At 46.8% G+C, this 18,970-nt stretch overlaps 1 protein-coding gene across 1 annotated transcript; it reads right to left on the reverse strand.

The window, feature by feature from the left end:
• Positions 1-1,859: 1,859 nt before the first annotated feature.
• Positions 1,860-17,774, reverse strand: LOC149863118 (uncharacterized). The gene is made up of 3 exons (XM_090054136.1): positions 17,759-17,774; positions 9,637-10,283; positions 1,860-1,991 (listed from the first exon to the last, which is right to left on the reverse strand). The coding sequence occupies exons 1-3, from the start codon at positions 17,772-17,774 to the stop codon at positions 1,860-1,862; spliced, it is 795 nt and encodes a 264-aa protein (XP_089910262.1).
• Positions 17,775-18,970: the final 1,196 nt, after the last annotated feature.

The following is an 18,970-nucleotide window of genomic DNA, read 5'->3' on the forward strand; positions in this document are numbered from 1 at the left end:
ATTTTTAACAAGATGCTATATATCTGGAAGGTCTATTCGAATTCGCCTGCATGAAATCTATCCGCCCTCTAGCCCCCGCCCCTTTTTCTTTTTTCTAAATCAGACTACTGAAGCAGAGAAAGGAAAAGTATCTATAATAGCAAGGGGATATTTAATTTATGCAAACTACATTTAAAAAAAAGAGTCCTTATTCAAGTTAATAAAACCTCACACGTTGCTTTTAAATATTAATAGTGGCTGGCAAAGATCCTTTATTTATTGTGACATTTTCATTTATATTCATTTTTGAATAGTATCAACAATATAAAGTGTACCAAGGATGTGTATGAAAATGCATATTTTAAAGCGTATAACGTGCATAACTTATAATTAAATGCACACAGCTAACCCTTATTTCTGCAACATCCTCCCTCTTCTAGTTTGTATGCCAGAAAATTGTTAAGAAACTTTTTTGATTTCCAAAACTGTTTGAAAAATAAATGTAACTGACCTAAAACAGGTATTTCCTTGAACTTAATGTAGAAAGCTTTGCCATCACTACTACCCATTTCTTACGCTATGGAAGAAGTTATACACCACTGAAAAGGAAGTATTTTACCTTTTCTTGAATACTCATATGGGCAACTGTTCAATACAGACTATTAGTCTGTCACTATGACAATTCCTATGTTTTAAAATTTCCCCTTTTACTTTATGTTCAGCCATCTGTATAAGAGAACATCATGGAATAATCACGTATTTTTGATCACGTCCATATGGAAACTGTTCAATAGGTGGCAGTTTCCGTCAGCGTGATTAATATGCTGCTGGTTCATCCTCACAATCAATGTCTATGTACATCAGTAAGGAGGCAAACGCTACATTTTAGTAAACAGATTATTAGAAAATGGTTGTTCTTGGGCTGTTAATCAATAATGGCAGAAGGCACTAATAGGATTTCTATGTCACTGGTTGCTTTTTTTGCTTGTTGCACAGGACTGTTCCTTTCTGAGTTGCTCATAATAAGCCAAATACTTCCCAGGGGTAAGTCCATTGGAGTCATTGCAGTCGGTGGAATTGCAACAGGGATAAACTTGACCCAGTGCTGATTGATGTGATATAAAACAGAGAAAGGCAGGTAGTTCTTCACATGCTCAGACTCTAAGAGGTCTCTTCAAACTTGAATTCACTGCTGTTCACGGCTTAATTTTTTGAATGAAGAACAGACCTGGATGAGTGGTAAACAGTGACCCCAAAAGTCTCAGCTGAAGAAATCAAGCAATGTAACAGGGAAGACTGACAGTGCTTTGTTAGAGTGCTTCACTTCATTGCATCTACCCTTGCAATCAGGCAGGTTTGCACATGTATATTATAGTGTTCCTGTCCTTGGTTGGTTAGTTGATTGGTTGGTTGGTTGTTTTGTGGGGAGCACAGTTTTAAGGCTGCCCCGAGTTAAGTGTTTGACTGAACTGGTAACACCGAATAAGGAGTACTGGAAAATGTTCTGCCTTCCTTAGTTATATTGGGTTGCATTTTCAAGTTATGATAAGTTATGTATCCGATTCCCATTGAAGTCAGGAGCCTAAATCCTTTGCACAATTGCCCATTCTTCCTTTTTGTAGATCTAGGAATAATGGGTGTTTGTACACATTCTCTGGGGGTGGGGAGGGCACTTTAATCAGAGCAGATCTCTAAAGCTCCCAGAGCATTTTGTGCATTAGTGTCCCTGCGCTTCAACTTGGCGGTGGGGGTGCTTTATCTAAAGCTCATCAAACAAGCTTCACTTAAAGCACCCCATTCACCATTTTGAAGCATGGGAATAAGGATACACAAGACAGGCTAGCTGAAGCGCAGAAATGAGGATTCTCCAACAGCCTTGATTAGTCGAGTCTGCTCCGACAGGATGCAATTACATCACTTCGGAGCAGCCTCCCAGCTTGTGTAGAGGCACCCAATAAGTTTGGGGAGATGGTTTTCTCAATAGTGGTGATATGGAAAGTCTGCTTCCGTGCCTAGAGAAAAAATGCACACGTGAGGAAGGGGATAAAGAGCAAGGGAGTAAACAGGAAAGTTTGTGTTGTGGAAGCATCAAGGAGAAAGGTAGTGATGAGCAGAAGGAGCAGTCTAGGATGAGGAAAAGGAAATGATGAGGGCCCTCAGGGAATGGAGAAGAGACCTGTGATCTCTTGTTTTTGCCCATCTTTAGCCCAAATCTGTGGATTCAGGTTTTACAGTAGATAGCTTCATTTCCCCACCACCCTTCTAATGCAAGGACAAAAATAAACTGCAGAGTGCCGCTATGAATTTCTATTAAACATAAAACTAAAGAGTTCTGGCTTAAGCTCCTTGACTACCATTATTTGAGGATATCAGCATGATGACTGTTTGTACTCTGGGACCTCAAATCTTGTGTAAACGGGGACTACAGATTCTTATTCCATTATCTGGATAAACTTTTGTGACCCATTTTGTCCACATGGATTTATTGCTTTCTCTTGTATTGCTTCCTCCTCCCTTCCCTGACTTTTCTCTTCAAATCACTCTCTCTGTTTTATACACCGCTCTGTGCATGTCCTTTCATAGCATCTGAGGAAATAAACTTGGGCTCACAAAAGCTTATGTTATCCACCTCGTATTTAGTTAGTCTGGAAGGTGCAAATCTACGTAGCCTTTTAACTCTTGTGATAACCTTCCTATTACAGTATCCAGACTCAGGGTATGACACGTTACATTTCATAGTTTCATAGTTCCTGTGGTCAGAAGGGACCTGAACAGATTAAGTCTGACCCCCTGCCCCGGGCAGGAACGAATGCTGAGATGATAATACCCCAGCCAGATATCTATCCAACCTCCTCTTGAAGACCCCCAAGATCAACCTAACCAGGTTAGGTTGATCTAAATGCCTGTCTGTTCAGATGTATGTGGAGCTTAAATTAGGCAAAAATGGTGAGGGAGTGAACTAACTTAGATTGGTCATGGGTTAATCCAATATAGTGAATGTCTGTATACATTCAGAGTATAGCCCGGGGGCTGGGAAAATCCAGGCATTTGCTCCAACTCTGGGGCTGTGCTCTTCCTACTCCCCCAGCCTGATTGGGCAATTTTTACCAACCTCGTCCCCTTTCCGTGGACGGACAGTCCTTTCTCCACCTGATCCTGCCACAACCCCCTGTGAACCCTCTAGCCCTCCCCACTTGTACCAGATTCCTGGCGTGGTTCTGCACTGGTGAATGTCTGCGCACACTCTTCCTAATTTATGATCTCATGGCTTTAATGTAAACCACGTGATGGTGTGGCAAATGTCTGCACATACCCTAAATAAGCCAGTCTTTGCAAAACTGATGCAAATATTTATTTATGGCTCGTCTGTAGGGGGCATGTCTTTGACTGTAAGCAAATAGGAAGGACAGGTTGCTGCTTAGTAAATAAAGGACAGGTTGATCGTTTGGGTCTTGACCATTTTTAGTCCAAAAAATGGCTCACAGGAGATGCATTAAATAATGCCTCATCATTTTTCCAGAGTAGCCAGAAGCATGAGGAGATTTAAAAAGCACACCTTGTCCCCCCACACATGGACTGGAGATAAAAGGAGAGCAGTAAAGTGAGGGGAAAAAAATCTATTTCTTCCTAGAGCCTCTCTCTTTCTTTTCTTGGATTCCCAATAGCCACAGCTAATCAAAGAGATGGTTTGTGGCCCATTCTGCTCAAAACATTATTAGTTGTACATGCAGTTGCAGTTGGGCATTTTTTGTATTTCTACGAGGCACAGTTTCCAGATGGAGACACCAGAGCTGAATGATCAGGGTCAGACAATGGAAGCAGTATATCAAGGCTAATACATGCAGCAGCCAGTTTGCTTCTGGTACCTGAGCTACCTTGTTTAGAGCTAGTTTGAGCACCCTGATGTGGCGCTGCATTTTGCTGTATAGGCATACTCTACATAGTTTCATAGTTGGTAGGGTCGGAAGGGACCTAAGCAGATGATCTAGTTTGACCCCCTGCCATGGGCAGGAAAAGATGATGGTGTCAAATGACCCCAGCTAGGTGGCTGTCTACCCTCTTTTTGAAAACCCCCAGGGTAGGGGCAAGCACCACTTCCCTTCATAGTTTCATAGTCGGTAGGGTCGGAAGGGACCTGAGCAGATAATCAAGTCTGACCCCCAGCCATGGGCAGGAAAGAATGCTGGGGTCAAACGACCCTGGCTAGGTCTCTGTCTAGCCTCTTTTTGAAGACCTCCAGGGTAGAAGTGAGCGCCACTTCACTTAGAAGTTGGTTCCAGCTCCTAGCTGCCCTGACAGTGAAGTAGTGCCTCCTGATATCTAGTTTGAATCAACTCTCGGTCATCTTATGGCCACTGTTCCTTATTACCCCCGGTAGTGCTTGGGGGAACAGTGACTCTCCCATTGCCTGCTAGTCCCCCTTGGCAAGTTTATAGGCGGCCACCAGATCCCCCCTCAGCCTTCTTTTGTGGAGGCTGAACAGGTTAAGGTCCTGTAGCCTCTCCTCGTAGGGCCTGCCCTACTGCCCCCTAATTATGCAATCGGCTCTCCTCTGGACCCTCTCCATGTTGTCCACATCCCTCCTGAAGTGCAGCACCTAGAACTGGATGCAGTACTCCAACTGCAGCCTGACCAATGTCGCATAGAGGGGGAGGATCACCTTCTTGGACCTGCTCGTGATGCATCTATGGATACATGACAAAGTGTGGTTAGCCTTCCTGACTGCGTCCCCACATTGGCTGCCCATGTTCATCTTGGAATCAGTAGTGACTCCAAGATCCTTCTCTGCCTCTGTGCTGATGAGAAGGGAGTTCCCTAGCCTGTAGGTATGCTGCTGGTTCTTCCTCCCCTGGTGCAATACCTTGCACTTGTCCATATTGAAACCCATCCTATTCTCATCCACCCACCTCTGTAACCAGTTGAGATCTAGTTGTAGCCTGTCCCTTTCTTATAGTGTGCTCACTTCTCCCCACATCTTAGTGTCATCTGAACACTTGAACAAGGTGCTTTTCACCCCCTCGTCCAAATCGCCGATGAAGATATTGAACAGTGTGGGCCTGAGGACCGAGCCCTGGGGAACCCCACTGCCCACATCTCTTCAGGTTGAAAATGACCCAGCCACCACCACTCTCTGGGTTTGGCCCTCCAGCCAATTTGTGACCCATCTGACCGTGAAGGGGTCAACACCACAGACACCTAAATTTAATGAGGATGGGGTGAGAGACAATGTCGAAGGCCTTCCTAAAGTCCAGAAAGACTACGTTCACCGCGACACCTGTATCCAAGGATTTTGTGACCTGGTCATAGAAGACCACCAGATTGGTCTGACAGGACCTGCCTCTAATGAACCCATGTTGATTGCCCCTAAGCATAAACTCCCCTGTTGGCCCAACACAGATGTGCTCCTGGATAATTTTCTCAAAGAGCTTCCCCAGGACCGAGGTAAGACTACCGGGCCTATAGTTTTCTATGTTCTCTTTCCTCCCTGTTTTGAAAATGGGGACCACGCTGGCCCTTTTCCAGTTCTCTGGCACCTCTCCAGAGAATCACGAGTGCTCGTAAAGCTGTGCCAGGGGTCCTGCAATGACCTCTGCCAGTTCCCTAAGCATTCTGGAATGGAGATTGTCAGGACCTGTTGATTTAAACAAATCTAGTCCCTCCAGAATTTTCTTGACTAGGTCCTCACTGACCCTAGGCCTGGCTGCACCTCCCCTTGGTCCCAGTGGGGGGGATGTCCCTGTCCCTGCTCAGAAAAATGGAAGCAAAGAATCTGTTAAAAAGATTAGCTTTTCGTCTGGTGCTACCACCAGATTACCAAGCATGTCCTGCAGAGGTCCCACATTATTTGGCACCTTCTTTTTACCCCCTGTGTATTTAAAAAACAACTTCTTGTTATCTTTGATCTGTGTCACTAGTCCCAGTTCCATCTCTGCCTTAGCCTTCCTAATAGCCCCCCCTACAATCTTGAGCCAAGGAGGTATAATCCTCCTTGGTGATGGGCCCTCCCTTCCATTGGGTGTATGCCTCCTTTTTAGCTTTGAGGCATTCGTGGATGCTTTTGGTGAGCCACGGGGGCTTTTCAGCGCTCTTGCCCCCTTTGATCCACGTGGGGATTGTCATGCTTTGGGCTTGGAGGATTGTCTCCTTAAGGAATGACCACTCTTCCTGGATTCCCAACTCCCCTCCCCTCTGGGACCTCAGTGCATCCCCGACTATTCTCCTTAGCTTATTGAAATCCACACTCCTGAAGTCCAGGGCTGCTGCCTTGCTGCAGGCCTTTAATATCCTGCGCTGGACGGTAAATTCCAGTAGGTGATGGTTGCTATTGCCCAGGTGGTCTAGCACCTGGAGTCCCTTCACCAGGTCATCATCTGTGGCCAGGACCACATCCAACAAGGCATTTCCCCTGGTGGGACTGTGCACTTCCTCGGTTAAGTGGAGGTCCTGTAACTCAGCTAGGAACCTATGTGAGTGATCAGACCTGGTTGACTGCTCCTCCCACCAGATGTCTGGGTAGTTTAGGTCACCCATGTGACCACGTCCCTTGGCTTAACTGCCTTCACGAGCTGGCCTGAGAATTCCCAATCCAGCTTTTCTCCCTGGTTAGGTGGCCTGTAGTAGACCCCCACCATTAGGTCCTTTGTTCCCCGACCCCCTTGTATTCTGACCCAGAGCACTTCCATCTGCCCTATCTGAGACCCAATGCTGTTTTCAGATGGCGTGTATTGCTCTTTGATGTGGAGCGCCAGACCCCCACCTTTCCTCCCTATCCTATCCTGCCTATAGGGACCATAACCCCAGGAAGAGGGGAGTTCAAGAAGAGTGGTTGCTTCTCAAGGAAGCAATCCTCAATGCACAAGCTAAATCTATTCCAACATGGAGAAAAGGCAGCAAGAAGGCACAGCAGCCCTCCTGGCTCTCCAGGGACCTAGCGGACCTCCTGCGGCTAAAAAGGAAAGCCTACAAAGGATGGAGGACAGGATTCAACTCCAAGGAGGATTATTCTGCACTGGTCCGGTCCTGCAGGGAGCAAACCAGGAAAGCCAAGGCTGCAGCTGAACTCCAGATAGCTTCAAGCATCAAGGACAACAAAAAGTCCTTTTTCAGATATGTGGGGAGCCGCATGAAAAGCAAGGGCAACGTTGGACCCCTGCTAAACCAGATGGGGCAACTGACAACTGATGTCCAGGAAAAAGCCAACCTATTAAATAGGTACTTTGCATCAGTCTTTCATCAGTCACACGGGACGCCCATGCCTGCTATGGGACAGGGAGATCCGGGTGATGGGGATCCCCTACCCTCCATAAATGCTGACCTTGTGAAGGAACACCTTGAGAAGCTGGATACCTTCAAGTCAGCCGGCCCTGACAATCTGCACCCCAGGGTACGCAAGGAGCTGGTGACCGTCATAGCCCAGCCCCTGGCACGGAACTTTGAAAACTCCTGGCGCTCTGGTGTAGTGCCCGAAGCCTGGAAGAAGGCCAATGTGGTGCCGATCTTCAAGAAAGGGAGGAGAGTGGATCCGGCTAACTACAGGCCCATTAGCCTGACTTCTATCCTGGGGAAGATCTTAGAAAAGTTTATGAAGGAGGCCATCCTTGAGGGACTGGCCCAGGCTAACATCCTAAGGGATAGTCAGCATGGGTTTGTTGCGGGTAGGTCTTGTTTGACCAGTCTCATTTCCTTCTATGACCAGGTGACCTATCACCTGGACGAGGGAGAAAAGATTGATGTCATATAACTTGACTTCAAAAAAGCTTTTGATCTGGTATCCCATGATCACCTCTTGGCCAAACTGGCCAGTTGTGGCCTTGGCTCCACCACGATCCGCTGGCTGGGAAATTGGCTTCGTGGTCGGACCCAGAGGGTTGTAATTGATGGCAGTCACTCATCGTGGTGCCCTGTGACCAGTGGGGTCCCTCAAGGCTCTGTCCTTGGACCCATACTGTTCAACATCTTCATTAATGATGTGGACAGTGGAGTCAGGAGTGGACTGGCCAAGTTCGCCGATGACACCAAACTGTGGGGCAAAGCATCCACGCCAGAAGACAGGCGGGTGATCCAGGCTGACCTGGACAAGCTCAGCAAATGGGCAGACGAGAACCTGATGGTGTTTAACACTGAAAAATGCAAGGTTCTCCACCTTGGGAGGAAAAACCTGCAGCATCCTTATAGGCTCGGCAGTGCTACGTTGGATAGCACTACAGAAGAAAGAGACTTGGGGGTCATCATTGACCACCAGGTGAACATGAGCCTGCAATGCGATGCTGCGGCTAATAAAGTGACCAAAACGTGGCTTGCATCCATAGATGCTTCTGGAGCAAATCCCGGGACGTCATTCTCCCCTTGTCCTCGGCCTTGGTGAGGCTGCAGCTGGAGTACTGCGTCCAGTTTTGGGCTCCACAATTCAAAAAGGATGTGGAGAAGCTTGAGAGAGTCCAGAGGAGAGCCACGCGCATGATCAGAGGTCAGGAAAACAGATCTTACAATGATAGGCTGAGAGGCATGGGACTCTTTAGCCTGGAAAAGCGTAGGCTCAGGGGTGATCTGATGGCCACCTATAAGTTTATCAGGGTGACCACCAGGATCTGGGGGAACGTCTGTTCACCAGAGTGCCCCAAAGGATGACTAGGTTGAATGGTCACAAACTCCTGCAAGACCGTTTCAGGCTGGACATAAGGAAGAATTTCTTTACTGTCCGAGCCCCCAAGGTCTGGAACAGCCTGCCATCGGAGGTGGTTCAAGCACCTACATTGAACACCTTCAAGAGTAAATTGGATGCTTATCTTGCTGGGATCCTATGACCCCAGCTGACTTCCTGCCCTTTGGGCAGGGGGCTGGACTCGATGGTCTCCCGAGGTCCCTTCCAGCCCTGATGTCTATGAAATCTATGAAATCTATACAGCCTATAGCCATTGATGTTTACCACCTGGTTGTGCGTTGGATCCCACCAAGTTTCAGTGAACCCCACTATATCTGGGTTTGTGTTAGCTAGCAGGAGGGCAAGTTCCTCCTGCTTGTTCCCCATCCTGCGAGCATTAGCGCAGAGGCATTTAAAGCCTCCTGAGGGTGTATGTGACAGCCCCCCAATCTCCAGACTGTTTGGGCCCCTGTGTCTTTCCTGGGTATTTCTTTCGCTCATTGCCTGACTTGCCTGGGCTGTTCTTGTGGGTCTCTTCGTTTGGTGTTCTGTGGCTCCCTTGGTCCTCTTCCCCCACCTCCTCTTATGTGGCCTAGTTTAAAGCCTGCCGGAGGAGATCAGCCAACCTGGAAGAGAACACACACTTACCTTTGTGGGAGAATTGAAGCCCATCCCACCTGAGCATGCCTCTCATTCTGAAGTAAGGGTCGTGCTCCAGAAAGCCAAAGCCTGCCACGAGACACCAGTCTCAAAGCTGCAAGTTGACTTCCCAGATGCAGGTCTCATGGCATCTTCAGCGCCCTCTCACTGGAAGGATCGATGAGAAGACCACCTGTGCCCCTATCTCCTTCAGCTTGCCCCCCAGTGCTTGGTAGCATCAGGTGGTCTGGACTGCTCCTGGCCGCATCATTAGTGCCCACATGGATTAGGACCTTGGGGTAGTAATCAGTGGGCTGGATGAGGGCCAGGATCATCTCCGTCATGTTCTGTATCCACGCTCTGGGGAGACAGTAGACCTGGTGTGTCATGGGATCCTGGCAACAGATGGGACCCTCTGTTCCTCTCAGGGTGGAGTCATCTATGATGAGTACCCAGTGTCTCTTCCTCTGGGTCAACTTGCCTCCTTCAGCCCCTTCTGTGCGTGGAGTGACCTCCTCACCAGAGGTTTCCTCCTCATGTTCCTCTTCCTCCAGTGTTGCCAGGGCCTTGTACCTGTTCCCCAGCTGGACTGGAGGAGCTGGTACTATACCACCATGAGCAGCCCTGGCTCTGGAGGGAACCGTCTGCCATTCCGCTGTGGAGGGCACCTCCTGGCGTGGTTCTTCCTTTGGTGCTTGGCCCTGCAGGAAAAGGAAATACCCATAAATAGCATCTTCTGCTTCTCTGATCCCCCTCATCCTGCTAACCTCTTCCTGGAGCTCCCTCACCTGCCCCTCTGGGGCCCTAAGATGGACACTGGCAGGACAGGTATGGGGGGTCCCCATTCCCTGGCCCCCTGGCCCCTCTAGGCATCCCCCACAGGCCAGGGGGCAAGGTGACACGAGCCTCCCTGTGGGCTCCATCTTGGTGGAGGCCTCAGAGAAGCCCCGGGTAGGCAGCGCCCCCCAGGCAGGGGCCGCATCCACATCATTTTTATTTATTGGTGTGGAGCTTTCGCCTTTCCCTTACCAAGGACTTCCTTGGTTTGTTTATACTGTATAGGTGGAGAGATGCAACTTGGGGTTATTGTGGACAATAAGCTGAATATGAGCCAACAGTGTGCCTTTATTGCAAAGAAGGTTAACAGCATACTGGGCTGCCTTAGTAGAACTGTTGCCAGTAGGTCAAGGGAAGTGATTCTTCTCCTCTATTCGACACCAGTGAGGGTACATTTGGAGTACTGCATCCAGTTTTGCCCTCCCTCCTCCACTACAGAAAGGATGTGGACAGTTTGGAGAGATTCCAGTGGAGGGTAACAAAAATGGTGAGGGGGCTGGGGCACATGACTTATGAGGAGAAATGAGGGAACTGGGCTTGGTTAGTCAAGAAGAGAAGACTGAGAGGGGATTTAATAGCAGCCTTCAACTACCTGAAGGAAGGTTTGAAAGAGGATGGAGGTAAACTGTTCTCAGTGGTGACAGAGGACAGAACAAGGAACAATGGTCTCAAGTTGCAGCAAGGGAAGTTTAGGTTGGATATTAGGAAAAATTTTCTCACTAGGAGGGTAGTAAAACACTGGAACAGGTTACCCAGAGAGGTGATGGACTCTCCACCCTTGGAATTCTTGTAAATCTGGCTAGACAAAGCTTTGGCTGGAATGATCTAGTTGGGGATGATCCTGCTTTGAGTAGGGGTTGAACTAGATGCCCTCCTGAGGTCCCTTCCAACCCTAATTTTCTATGATTCTATGAGAGTGCCTTTACCCCAAAGGCCTATCAGCCTGAATAAACAAGACGGACAAAGGCAACTCAAACAGCACAATGTCTTGTACAAGGTCACACAGTGAGTGACAGAGATAGGACTGAAACTCCATTCTCCTGATTCTCAGCCCAGTGCCCTGTCTGTTAGCCACACTGTTGTGTGAGACATTTGCTGGGGCTGGGGCTGGGGCTTTTACAGGTGTCAGCAGGAAATAGTCACCCAACTTCCTTTGTCAGTGCCTGCATAACTCAATACATTTTCCATATCCATGACTTTCAAAAGCAAAGCAATCAATACTTACCCATCTGCACAAGGTCCTTGTAACAATGCTCATGACAGTAATGGAGGGATGAGCTTTGAGAGCATGATGGATGGGGAGCAGTCAAGAGAGGAACTGCAGTTTTATGGCAGCACTTCTATATTCCCTCTAGACAGGCAGCAGTTATGGGATCATGCAGTTTGGAAATATTTTCTGAACATTATGCAGGTGAGTTGGATAGTTAGATGGAGAAGAGATAATGTGATCCCTAGTACTTTGTATATGGGACTGTGTCACTACAGTGACATAGTGTATAACTCCATGGAGGACAGATTAAACCAGATTTTCAAAATTTAGCAAATTTGTGCAAACATCTAGGTGCACTCACAAAGCTTATTTTGCCTATGCAAAACGAAGCTGTTAGATACTTGTATAATATGATGGGCATACGAGCATTCATGATAGAACAGAAGTTTTCATTTGCTTGAACAAATGTGAGTAACACGAACAATTGTCTCTGTATGTGAGCCGTGTGGTCTAAAGAAGTGAACATGGAACGGGGCAGTCATGAACATTGGCTCTGTCCTGCTTCTGCTGTGTGATTTTGGGCCACGTAGTAGGTCGATGTCTTCTCCTTATATTAGTGCTTAAATCTATATTTGAGCACCTGAATAAAACTGATCTGATTTACGGTGATGAATGATGAGCACCTGATACTGCCAATGATTCTGATTCTCCTCACATACTACTTTTATTGCTTATATTGCTTCAGATCGGAGTTACGTCTCATTTTCATCAGTTACATTGACCGGATCCAAGAGTATTTCAAGGGAACTTGCACCTCTGGCAATCGGGCCGCTTTTATTCATTTACCCAATTTAAAATTAAGTTGCCCGACTTTCTATTTTTTGTATGTAACAGGATGATGATATAGTGTTTTTCTAGACAATTCTCTAATTTAATAGGAACAGAATAGGATGCTTAATGCTCTCTGCGTGTGTTTCAAACTGGCGTGCTGATTGCAAGTTCAGGACATCCTGCCACCTGGTTGATTCGTAGCACATTTACAGTACTAGCAGATGGGCAAGAAATGCTGCAGTACCGAAATACTTTCCTGAGATACATGAAAATGATAAACAGTGAATGAAGAAAACATAGCAGACAGGTGCTTGGGGGCGACCATGTTAAAAAAGCCAAAGATCTGCAGTTTTGGTTTGTTTTCCCTTTTTTATTTACATGCGATTCTCTGTTTTCTGAATGTGCTATGCTTGGGAACTTTATAGGGTCTGCCTACACTAATATTTACAGTTAACCTTGAGGATGTCCTCTCCCGGTCACATAAGCTGCCCTTTTCTGTCTACGTTGTACTTTCCATCTCTCAGCAAAGCTGTTTTTATTTCTTGAGCAAAACACTCCATTGTATTGTGTTCTGCTGCAAAACCCTTCTAGGAAATCAGTCTGCACACTACTTGTCTCTCCTTCCAAAATTGTCTCTATCAATGGGCAGTTGAGTTGTGTGCAGAAGGATGGGAAGACTGAAACAGGGAACTATGGGGTTGCTGCTAGCTGACCTCCTGTGCCTGAGATCTGCATGTCTAGATAATTTCTAAATGAAGGGAGGGTGAGAAGGTGAGAGGGGCTGACTTCATACTTGCAAGTTCAGCGCAGTTTTCAGGGTTGGCTTCCACCAGGGATTGAGCTTCCACCAGGGATTGAGCTAAGGATGCTACAGTTTAGTGCAGTGGTTCTCAATCTCATTAGACTTAAGTCACCCTTTGGATAAGTCCACCTCTTAGTTTTGACTATAGAAAAATAGTTTGAAATATTGTTTGAATACAGAAATATAATAGAACAGTTCTGCTGCTGCCAAGAACTCTAAGAACACAACAGGTCAAAATGTTTTGATGCTAGGAATTGCTCTTTGAAAACTCGAGGTCAGAGATGAACAAAATCCAGTCCATGGGCCAGGTCGGGACCCATGGCAGGCTCCATTTCCCAGCAGCCCCTGCCTACGTTGCTGTGGCTGGTTTCCATGAAGACACCAGCAGTGGCAGAGCCAGGACAGAGTGGGGCCAGGCTTTCCATGGAGAGCATGCAGCTGGGCAGGGAGCTGCTCTGGGATTGGGATCTTGAAGTAAAGATGGCATGGTGCAGAGTCGGGGCAGAACTACGATCTGCTGCCTGCCCACCCTTGGCAGGGGTGTACAGGCAGTGGATCACGACTGCCCCAGCTCCAGACCACATCACCACTGCAAGATCCCAGACCTCACCTTGGAGCAGCTCCCCGCCCAGCCTGCATACTTCTACCCCTATCAGTAAAAACAGCTTGGTGAAAGGCAGAGGGTATGCAAACTATGTGAGAAATAATGCCGAATTTTGGGGGGGGGCAGAATGCTTCCCTGCTTTGCCAGCCACCTCCCACTGAAGGCCTTCCTCTTAAAGATCCAACCAAGCCAAGCCAGTGTACGTTTTGAATCTGTATGTTGTGCTTTACTTGTTGGGGACATTTTATAGAATCTCTTTTATGTGACTATAGAAATAATAGTTGTTTTTACTAGAAAAGACCAGAACATCTGTTATGTTGATAGGATTTTTAATATGCTTAGTTAAAATGAGCATATAGTTTGGAATACTGTATTTTCTGTGTGCTTATACATTTCTGGATTAAAAAATAATAAATCTTGGCACATCTTTGGCCAAAACTAACATTTTTCTGCTTGCGTATGTGCGTATGCTGATTCCCCAGTGGATCTTGTACGGGATTTGACAGGTACAAATGCAGTACAATCTGAATCAAAACATATTGGAATTATTTTGATTACTATACGCATAAAGTACATCTAAAGTGATGATTTCCCTTATTTTGCATTGGATGCAGCATTGGCTGACCCCAGCTGTGATCAAAGGACATTTGCAATGTTTTTCCACTTTATAGATTTAATATGGTCATGTAACATGACTGATTCTGAAAAGTGATGCCTATCTGGAGAGAATGGATTACCCTGTGCAAATAGGAATATACTGTGCATGGAAAAACAATTTAGGAATACTTGGATGTTTATCTCTATGTATACATAGTGAAAAGAAGTGTTTGGAGTAATTTTGGCAAAAGGCCTTGGAATAAGGAACTTCTGATTTCTAATTCCAGTATACCTCATACAGCAACCATTCTAAATCTGTGGATTGTTGGGTGGCCTTAAAATTAGAACAGTTTCAGCTTGGTTGCATGTTAAGGCTTAATGCTATCTCTGACCTGCACAACTGCTTGCCACTAGAAGGCTTGGTGAGCAGGATCATGGCCAGGACTCAGAACTCTATCTCCCCTCTGGGACCAGAGGTCTGGGGGTGAACGATAACAAGAGCATGGAGCCAAGAGAAGCATGCCTCCCTGGGATCCATGCTATCACCATGCTCAGTACTTTACGACCCCCTCTACCATGGGAATCTGGAAAGGGAAGCCACAGCCCCCTTCACCTGCCCTCAAATTTTTCTGGCTACATGGGGGATAAAGTCTTGTCCATCTGAGGGCCCAGGGGCCCAGATCGAGTCTCCTGGGTTGCTTGGGGCCAGCAGCATCGTGCCATGTCAGTTAGGGTCATGCCCACAGCAGGTGGGTGAGGGTGTTGGCTTGGGACCAGTACCACCCTGTGACAGGGGGCCGTCTTGCAGCTGGTCAAATCATTGACCCGCTTACCTGTCTAGGGTAGTCTACCCACCTGCTTCGCCTGCCATGCTTTTGATGCATCTAATAAGTTGTTTGTAAGGTGGGAGCCTGCCGATTTACTGCCCGATACCAATAGTGTTATACACAGCTCTGAACCCTCCCTTTTCCCACGTCCCATGCCTTGCAGATGGCATCACTACATGGCTCTGGTCCCGCAGTGGACTTCCTTCGCTGCCCACCTGCTGTTCGGACCCCACCTGGATCCTTCCTTCTCAGGTGGTCTACTCTGCCCTCATTCTGGGCTGCAAAGCTCCCTAAGCCCCTTCTTCCTCTCAACAGTGACCTGTTCTGGGACCTTTGGTTACACAGGCCCTAGCCTTACCTCTAGGCCAGTCAGAACTCCAAGCCCCTGGCTCTGGCCGTCCCTCACAGTGGGCACTCTGGCCCTTTGACCATTCTGGTCCTGGCCCCAGCACTGACCAGTCAAAGGTTTATCTGTTAGGTTATTGAGCTGCTCATCCTCTCTTTCACATATAGGTCCACCTTCTTGGACCCCTCCAAACCCAGCTCACTCAATCACCAAGGCCAGCCCATGCGTAGTCCTTCAGGCCTGCCCATGCAGACCCTACTCTATGCAGCCCATGCACAGTCGTCCTTCAGGCCCAGCCCTGCAGACCCTACTCTAAGTGGCTCTCTCACATACCCTCTTACTGGGCCCACTACTCCACCCCCTTACCAGGGCTCTCAGCCTTATGCCCCTGGGGTATTAGGCCTGATGACATGCCTGAACCTCTTGCCAGTCCCCTCTATGGCATGATCCACCAGGTTCTGGGGACTGAGGCACCCCATACTTGCCTTTCACTAGGGAGGCACTGGTGTGGCATTTCCTGGGGACCACTTCACCACAGGCAGCCCCACCACACCATCCATCCCTAGCAGGGTGTAGTTTTAGGTCATTCCCCAAGACCAGGAACCTCCTTCATCCCCATAGCTCCTACCCTTGACCTCCAGGTGTTCAGAGAACAACAGCTCTAACTGGCAGTGTTACCCCTCTGGCTCCCTCCAGCAACTGCCCACTCAGCTCTGAGGGCCTGGGTTTATACTGAAGCTGCTCAGCCCCATCCTCCAATCCAGGAACCCTCCCGTGGTCATGTGACTGCCTCATTAAGCTGCATCACACCTGCCAGCTGCTCTGTGGCCTGCTCAGACCTCTTAACATGGTAGGCACCAAAGTGCCCTGGCACAAACCCCTGGCCAGTAGAAGTTGGAAAAGTGGAAAGTATGTTAGGGATAGAGGGCCTGGGAGCTGTACATCCCGGGGTGCTGGATAACTGCAAATTGGTTAGTTTGTCTTAGTGGAGCAGACCTAACAATACCTAGCTGGAGCTAGGTAGAATGGCTCCAAGATAATCCTCACCTGATTATCTTTGAGCCATTGCACCTGAAGTGGTGCAATGTTAGGATATTTAGAGGGTAGTTAGCATGGTTTGACACCCCTTAATATGTGGACACTCCTGTTTTAAGTGCTTTTAGAATGGTTTAAAGGTGACCTGTAATACCTCCCCAGTTCTCTTTCCCCTGTAAACTGTGGTTTGAATTTCAAAATGCTTTTACTCTGAGACTGTTTCCACATCCTATGCGTTTGCTTTCCACACACATTCGACTGACTAAGTCTGTTGGCAGGAAAATTCAGACGCAGCAAATTTTCAACAATTATTAGAATATTCATGGAGAGTTCATTTCAACTTGGTCTGCGCAAGCATTCATGCTGGAAGCCTGATTCTTCTAGTCATTATGCAGCCTACCTGTTCCAAATGAACCACTACTTAGATCTGGAATACCCACTATAAAATGTTTACAAATGATTAAATATTTTTGCTGAAATGATTGTAGTAATAACTAGTAAATCTGTGAAAACTGTGATTAGAGATTATTGTTTATGAATAGAAAAAGGCAAATTTTATCCAGTTCTTTATCTAAAAATTATTGGCCCATTTCTAATGGATACCTACAGAACCATATTGAGGTACCAAGACTTAATTAGATATTGGGCATACAGAGCTATACAAGTGGTAAACATTATTATTAATTTCACTCTAGAGTTGCAAGCACACTATTTTTTATAACTTCAATTCTAGCAGTCAGCTGGATTGAAGGAACACTAAATTTTCCATGAAAATATAAATGCTTTTCAGCATATAGTAACAGAGAGTCTCAGTGCAAACAAAACAAATGCATGAACTGACTTATGGATGGCTGCAGACGGTATTTCATTTATACCTATTGACATAAGATCACACAAACCCTTGGGAGTTTTAAAAAAACCCTCCAGTCTAACTCTTCAAAGAAAAACCCCTCCTCGAGTGTGTGTGTCTGATATAGACATAGTTTTAGTGTGGCACTTCTCAGCTGTCATGTGCAGTTTATGTGATGATGCCCTATGTAGTTTTAGGAAAGTTTTGGCTTACTTAGATGATTAATAGTTGCACAAAGGGCACATTTGGTGTTACTTATTTAGCTAACAAGTACCCAGAGATTTTTTTGTTTGAACTAGGATTTTGTGGATTTATTTTTGGGTCAAGTGCATAACACAAATAGATTTAGGCTGGAAATCAGAATAAGGTTCCTAAGAAGGATGTGCGAAGCAGGCCCTATTCGATTCGGATTCAGTCTGAATCAGGGACAGCGATTTGATTAGTTGATTCAGATCACTGTCCCATATTTGATTTGGTCGAATTTGAATCTGAAGATTCAGTACCGATGCAGAATCAGCAATTCAGGCAGAGACACAGCTTTAAATGTTTTTTCTACATACCTCGAGGTACCAGCATTGCTCGTGAATGTTTTGATGCTGGGGTGGATGGGGTGTTCCACAGGAGTGTGGAGGGGCCCTCCACATGCTCGGCAGTGAACCTAGAAGTCTACCAGAAGTACTTCGGTCCACTTTCAGATCCACTGGGGAGCATGCTGGGCTGCCCCCCCCTACCCCCCCATGCCTCTCCGGCTTAGCGATCAGCTGCAGGGAGACCCTGGGTGCCCCCCCAGACCCAGGAGGCACCAGTCGCCAAGCTGGGGGAGTGTGGGCCTCCCCCTCCCCCCCGCATGCTCCCCAGTGGACCCAGAAGTGGACTGGAAGTGCTTGTGGTCCACTTCCTGGTCTGCTGCCAAGTGCACTGAGGAGCCCACCCACACTTCTATGGGATGCTCCTTTTGCCCCAGCATCACAGCAGTCATGAGCTGCCTGGTACCTAGAGGTATGTAGAAAAAACATTTAAAGCTGTGTCTACGTCCAAGTCGCCAAATCTTTCTGAATCTCTCTGAATGGATTTGGAGGGTCCCGATTCTATTCTGAGAGATGAAAGGGTCCTTTGGTTCGATTTGGATTTAGAGATGTGGCCACTGAATCAGGCCAGATCTCTGGCAAATTGAATTAGGGACTGAAGCTTCACACAGCCCTAGTTCCTAATCAGAGAAGTCAGGCTGTAGAACAGCCTTCTGATCAGAATAATTGGGGCAAAAAACCTAGCAACTTGTAACATAGACCTTGGTACGGTTATGAAGGGAACTATGTGATATGGTACTTGTGTGATATGGTTCACTTCAGACGAGTGAACTTGTTGACCCAGGATGGGTTATCTTCAGTCCCATTTTCTTATAATATGAATGGAAGTCAGGAGAACTGAGTTCAATATTGAGCACTCCATTCCTTACTTCTAACATCTGTAAAGTGGGAATAATACTGTTGACCTTACTTACCTCCGAAGGTTGCGGTAAATCTAAATAAATGTTTATAAAATGTTTAGAGATCTCTGACGGTAGAAGCTATAGAATTGCAGAGTGTTATTAATCAAATTGTAGTCCTTTATTGCAAGTGTTGCCCCTTTAGCTTGAATATTATTTGTGGCCTTGCAGGGTTGTTTCTGTGGGGAGGAGAAATGTATTGTCTGAGTTGGATCTATACTTTGGTGCCAGTCCACTTACAAAGAATACACACAGAGTTCTGTTTCCATTAATATAGTAGAAAGAG

Source organism: Crocodylus siamensis, chromosome 6, assembly GCF_052110815.1.
Source record: "Crocodylus siamensis isolate JL-2025a chromosome 6, ASM5211081v1, whole genome shotgun sequence".
Lineage (NCBI taxonomy): Eukaryota > Metazoa > Chordata > Crocodylia > Crocodylidae > Crocodylus > Crocodylus siamensis.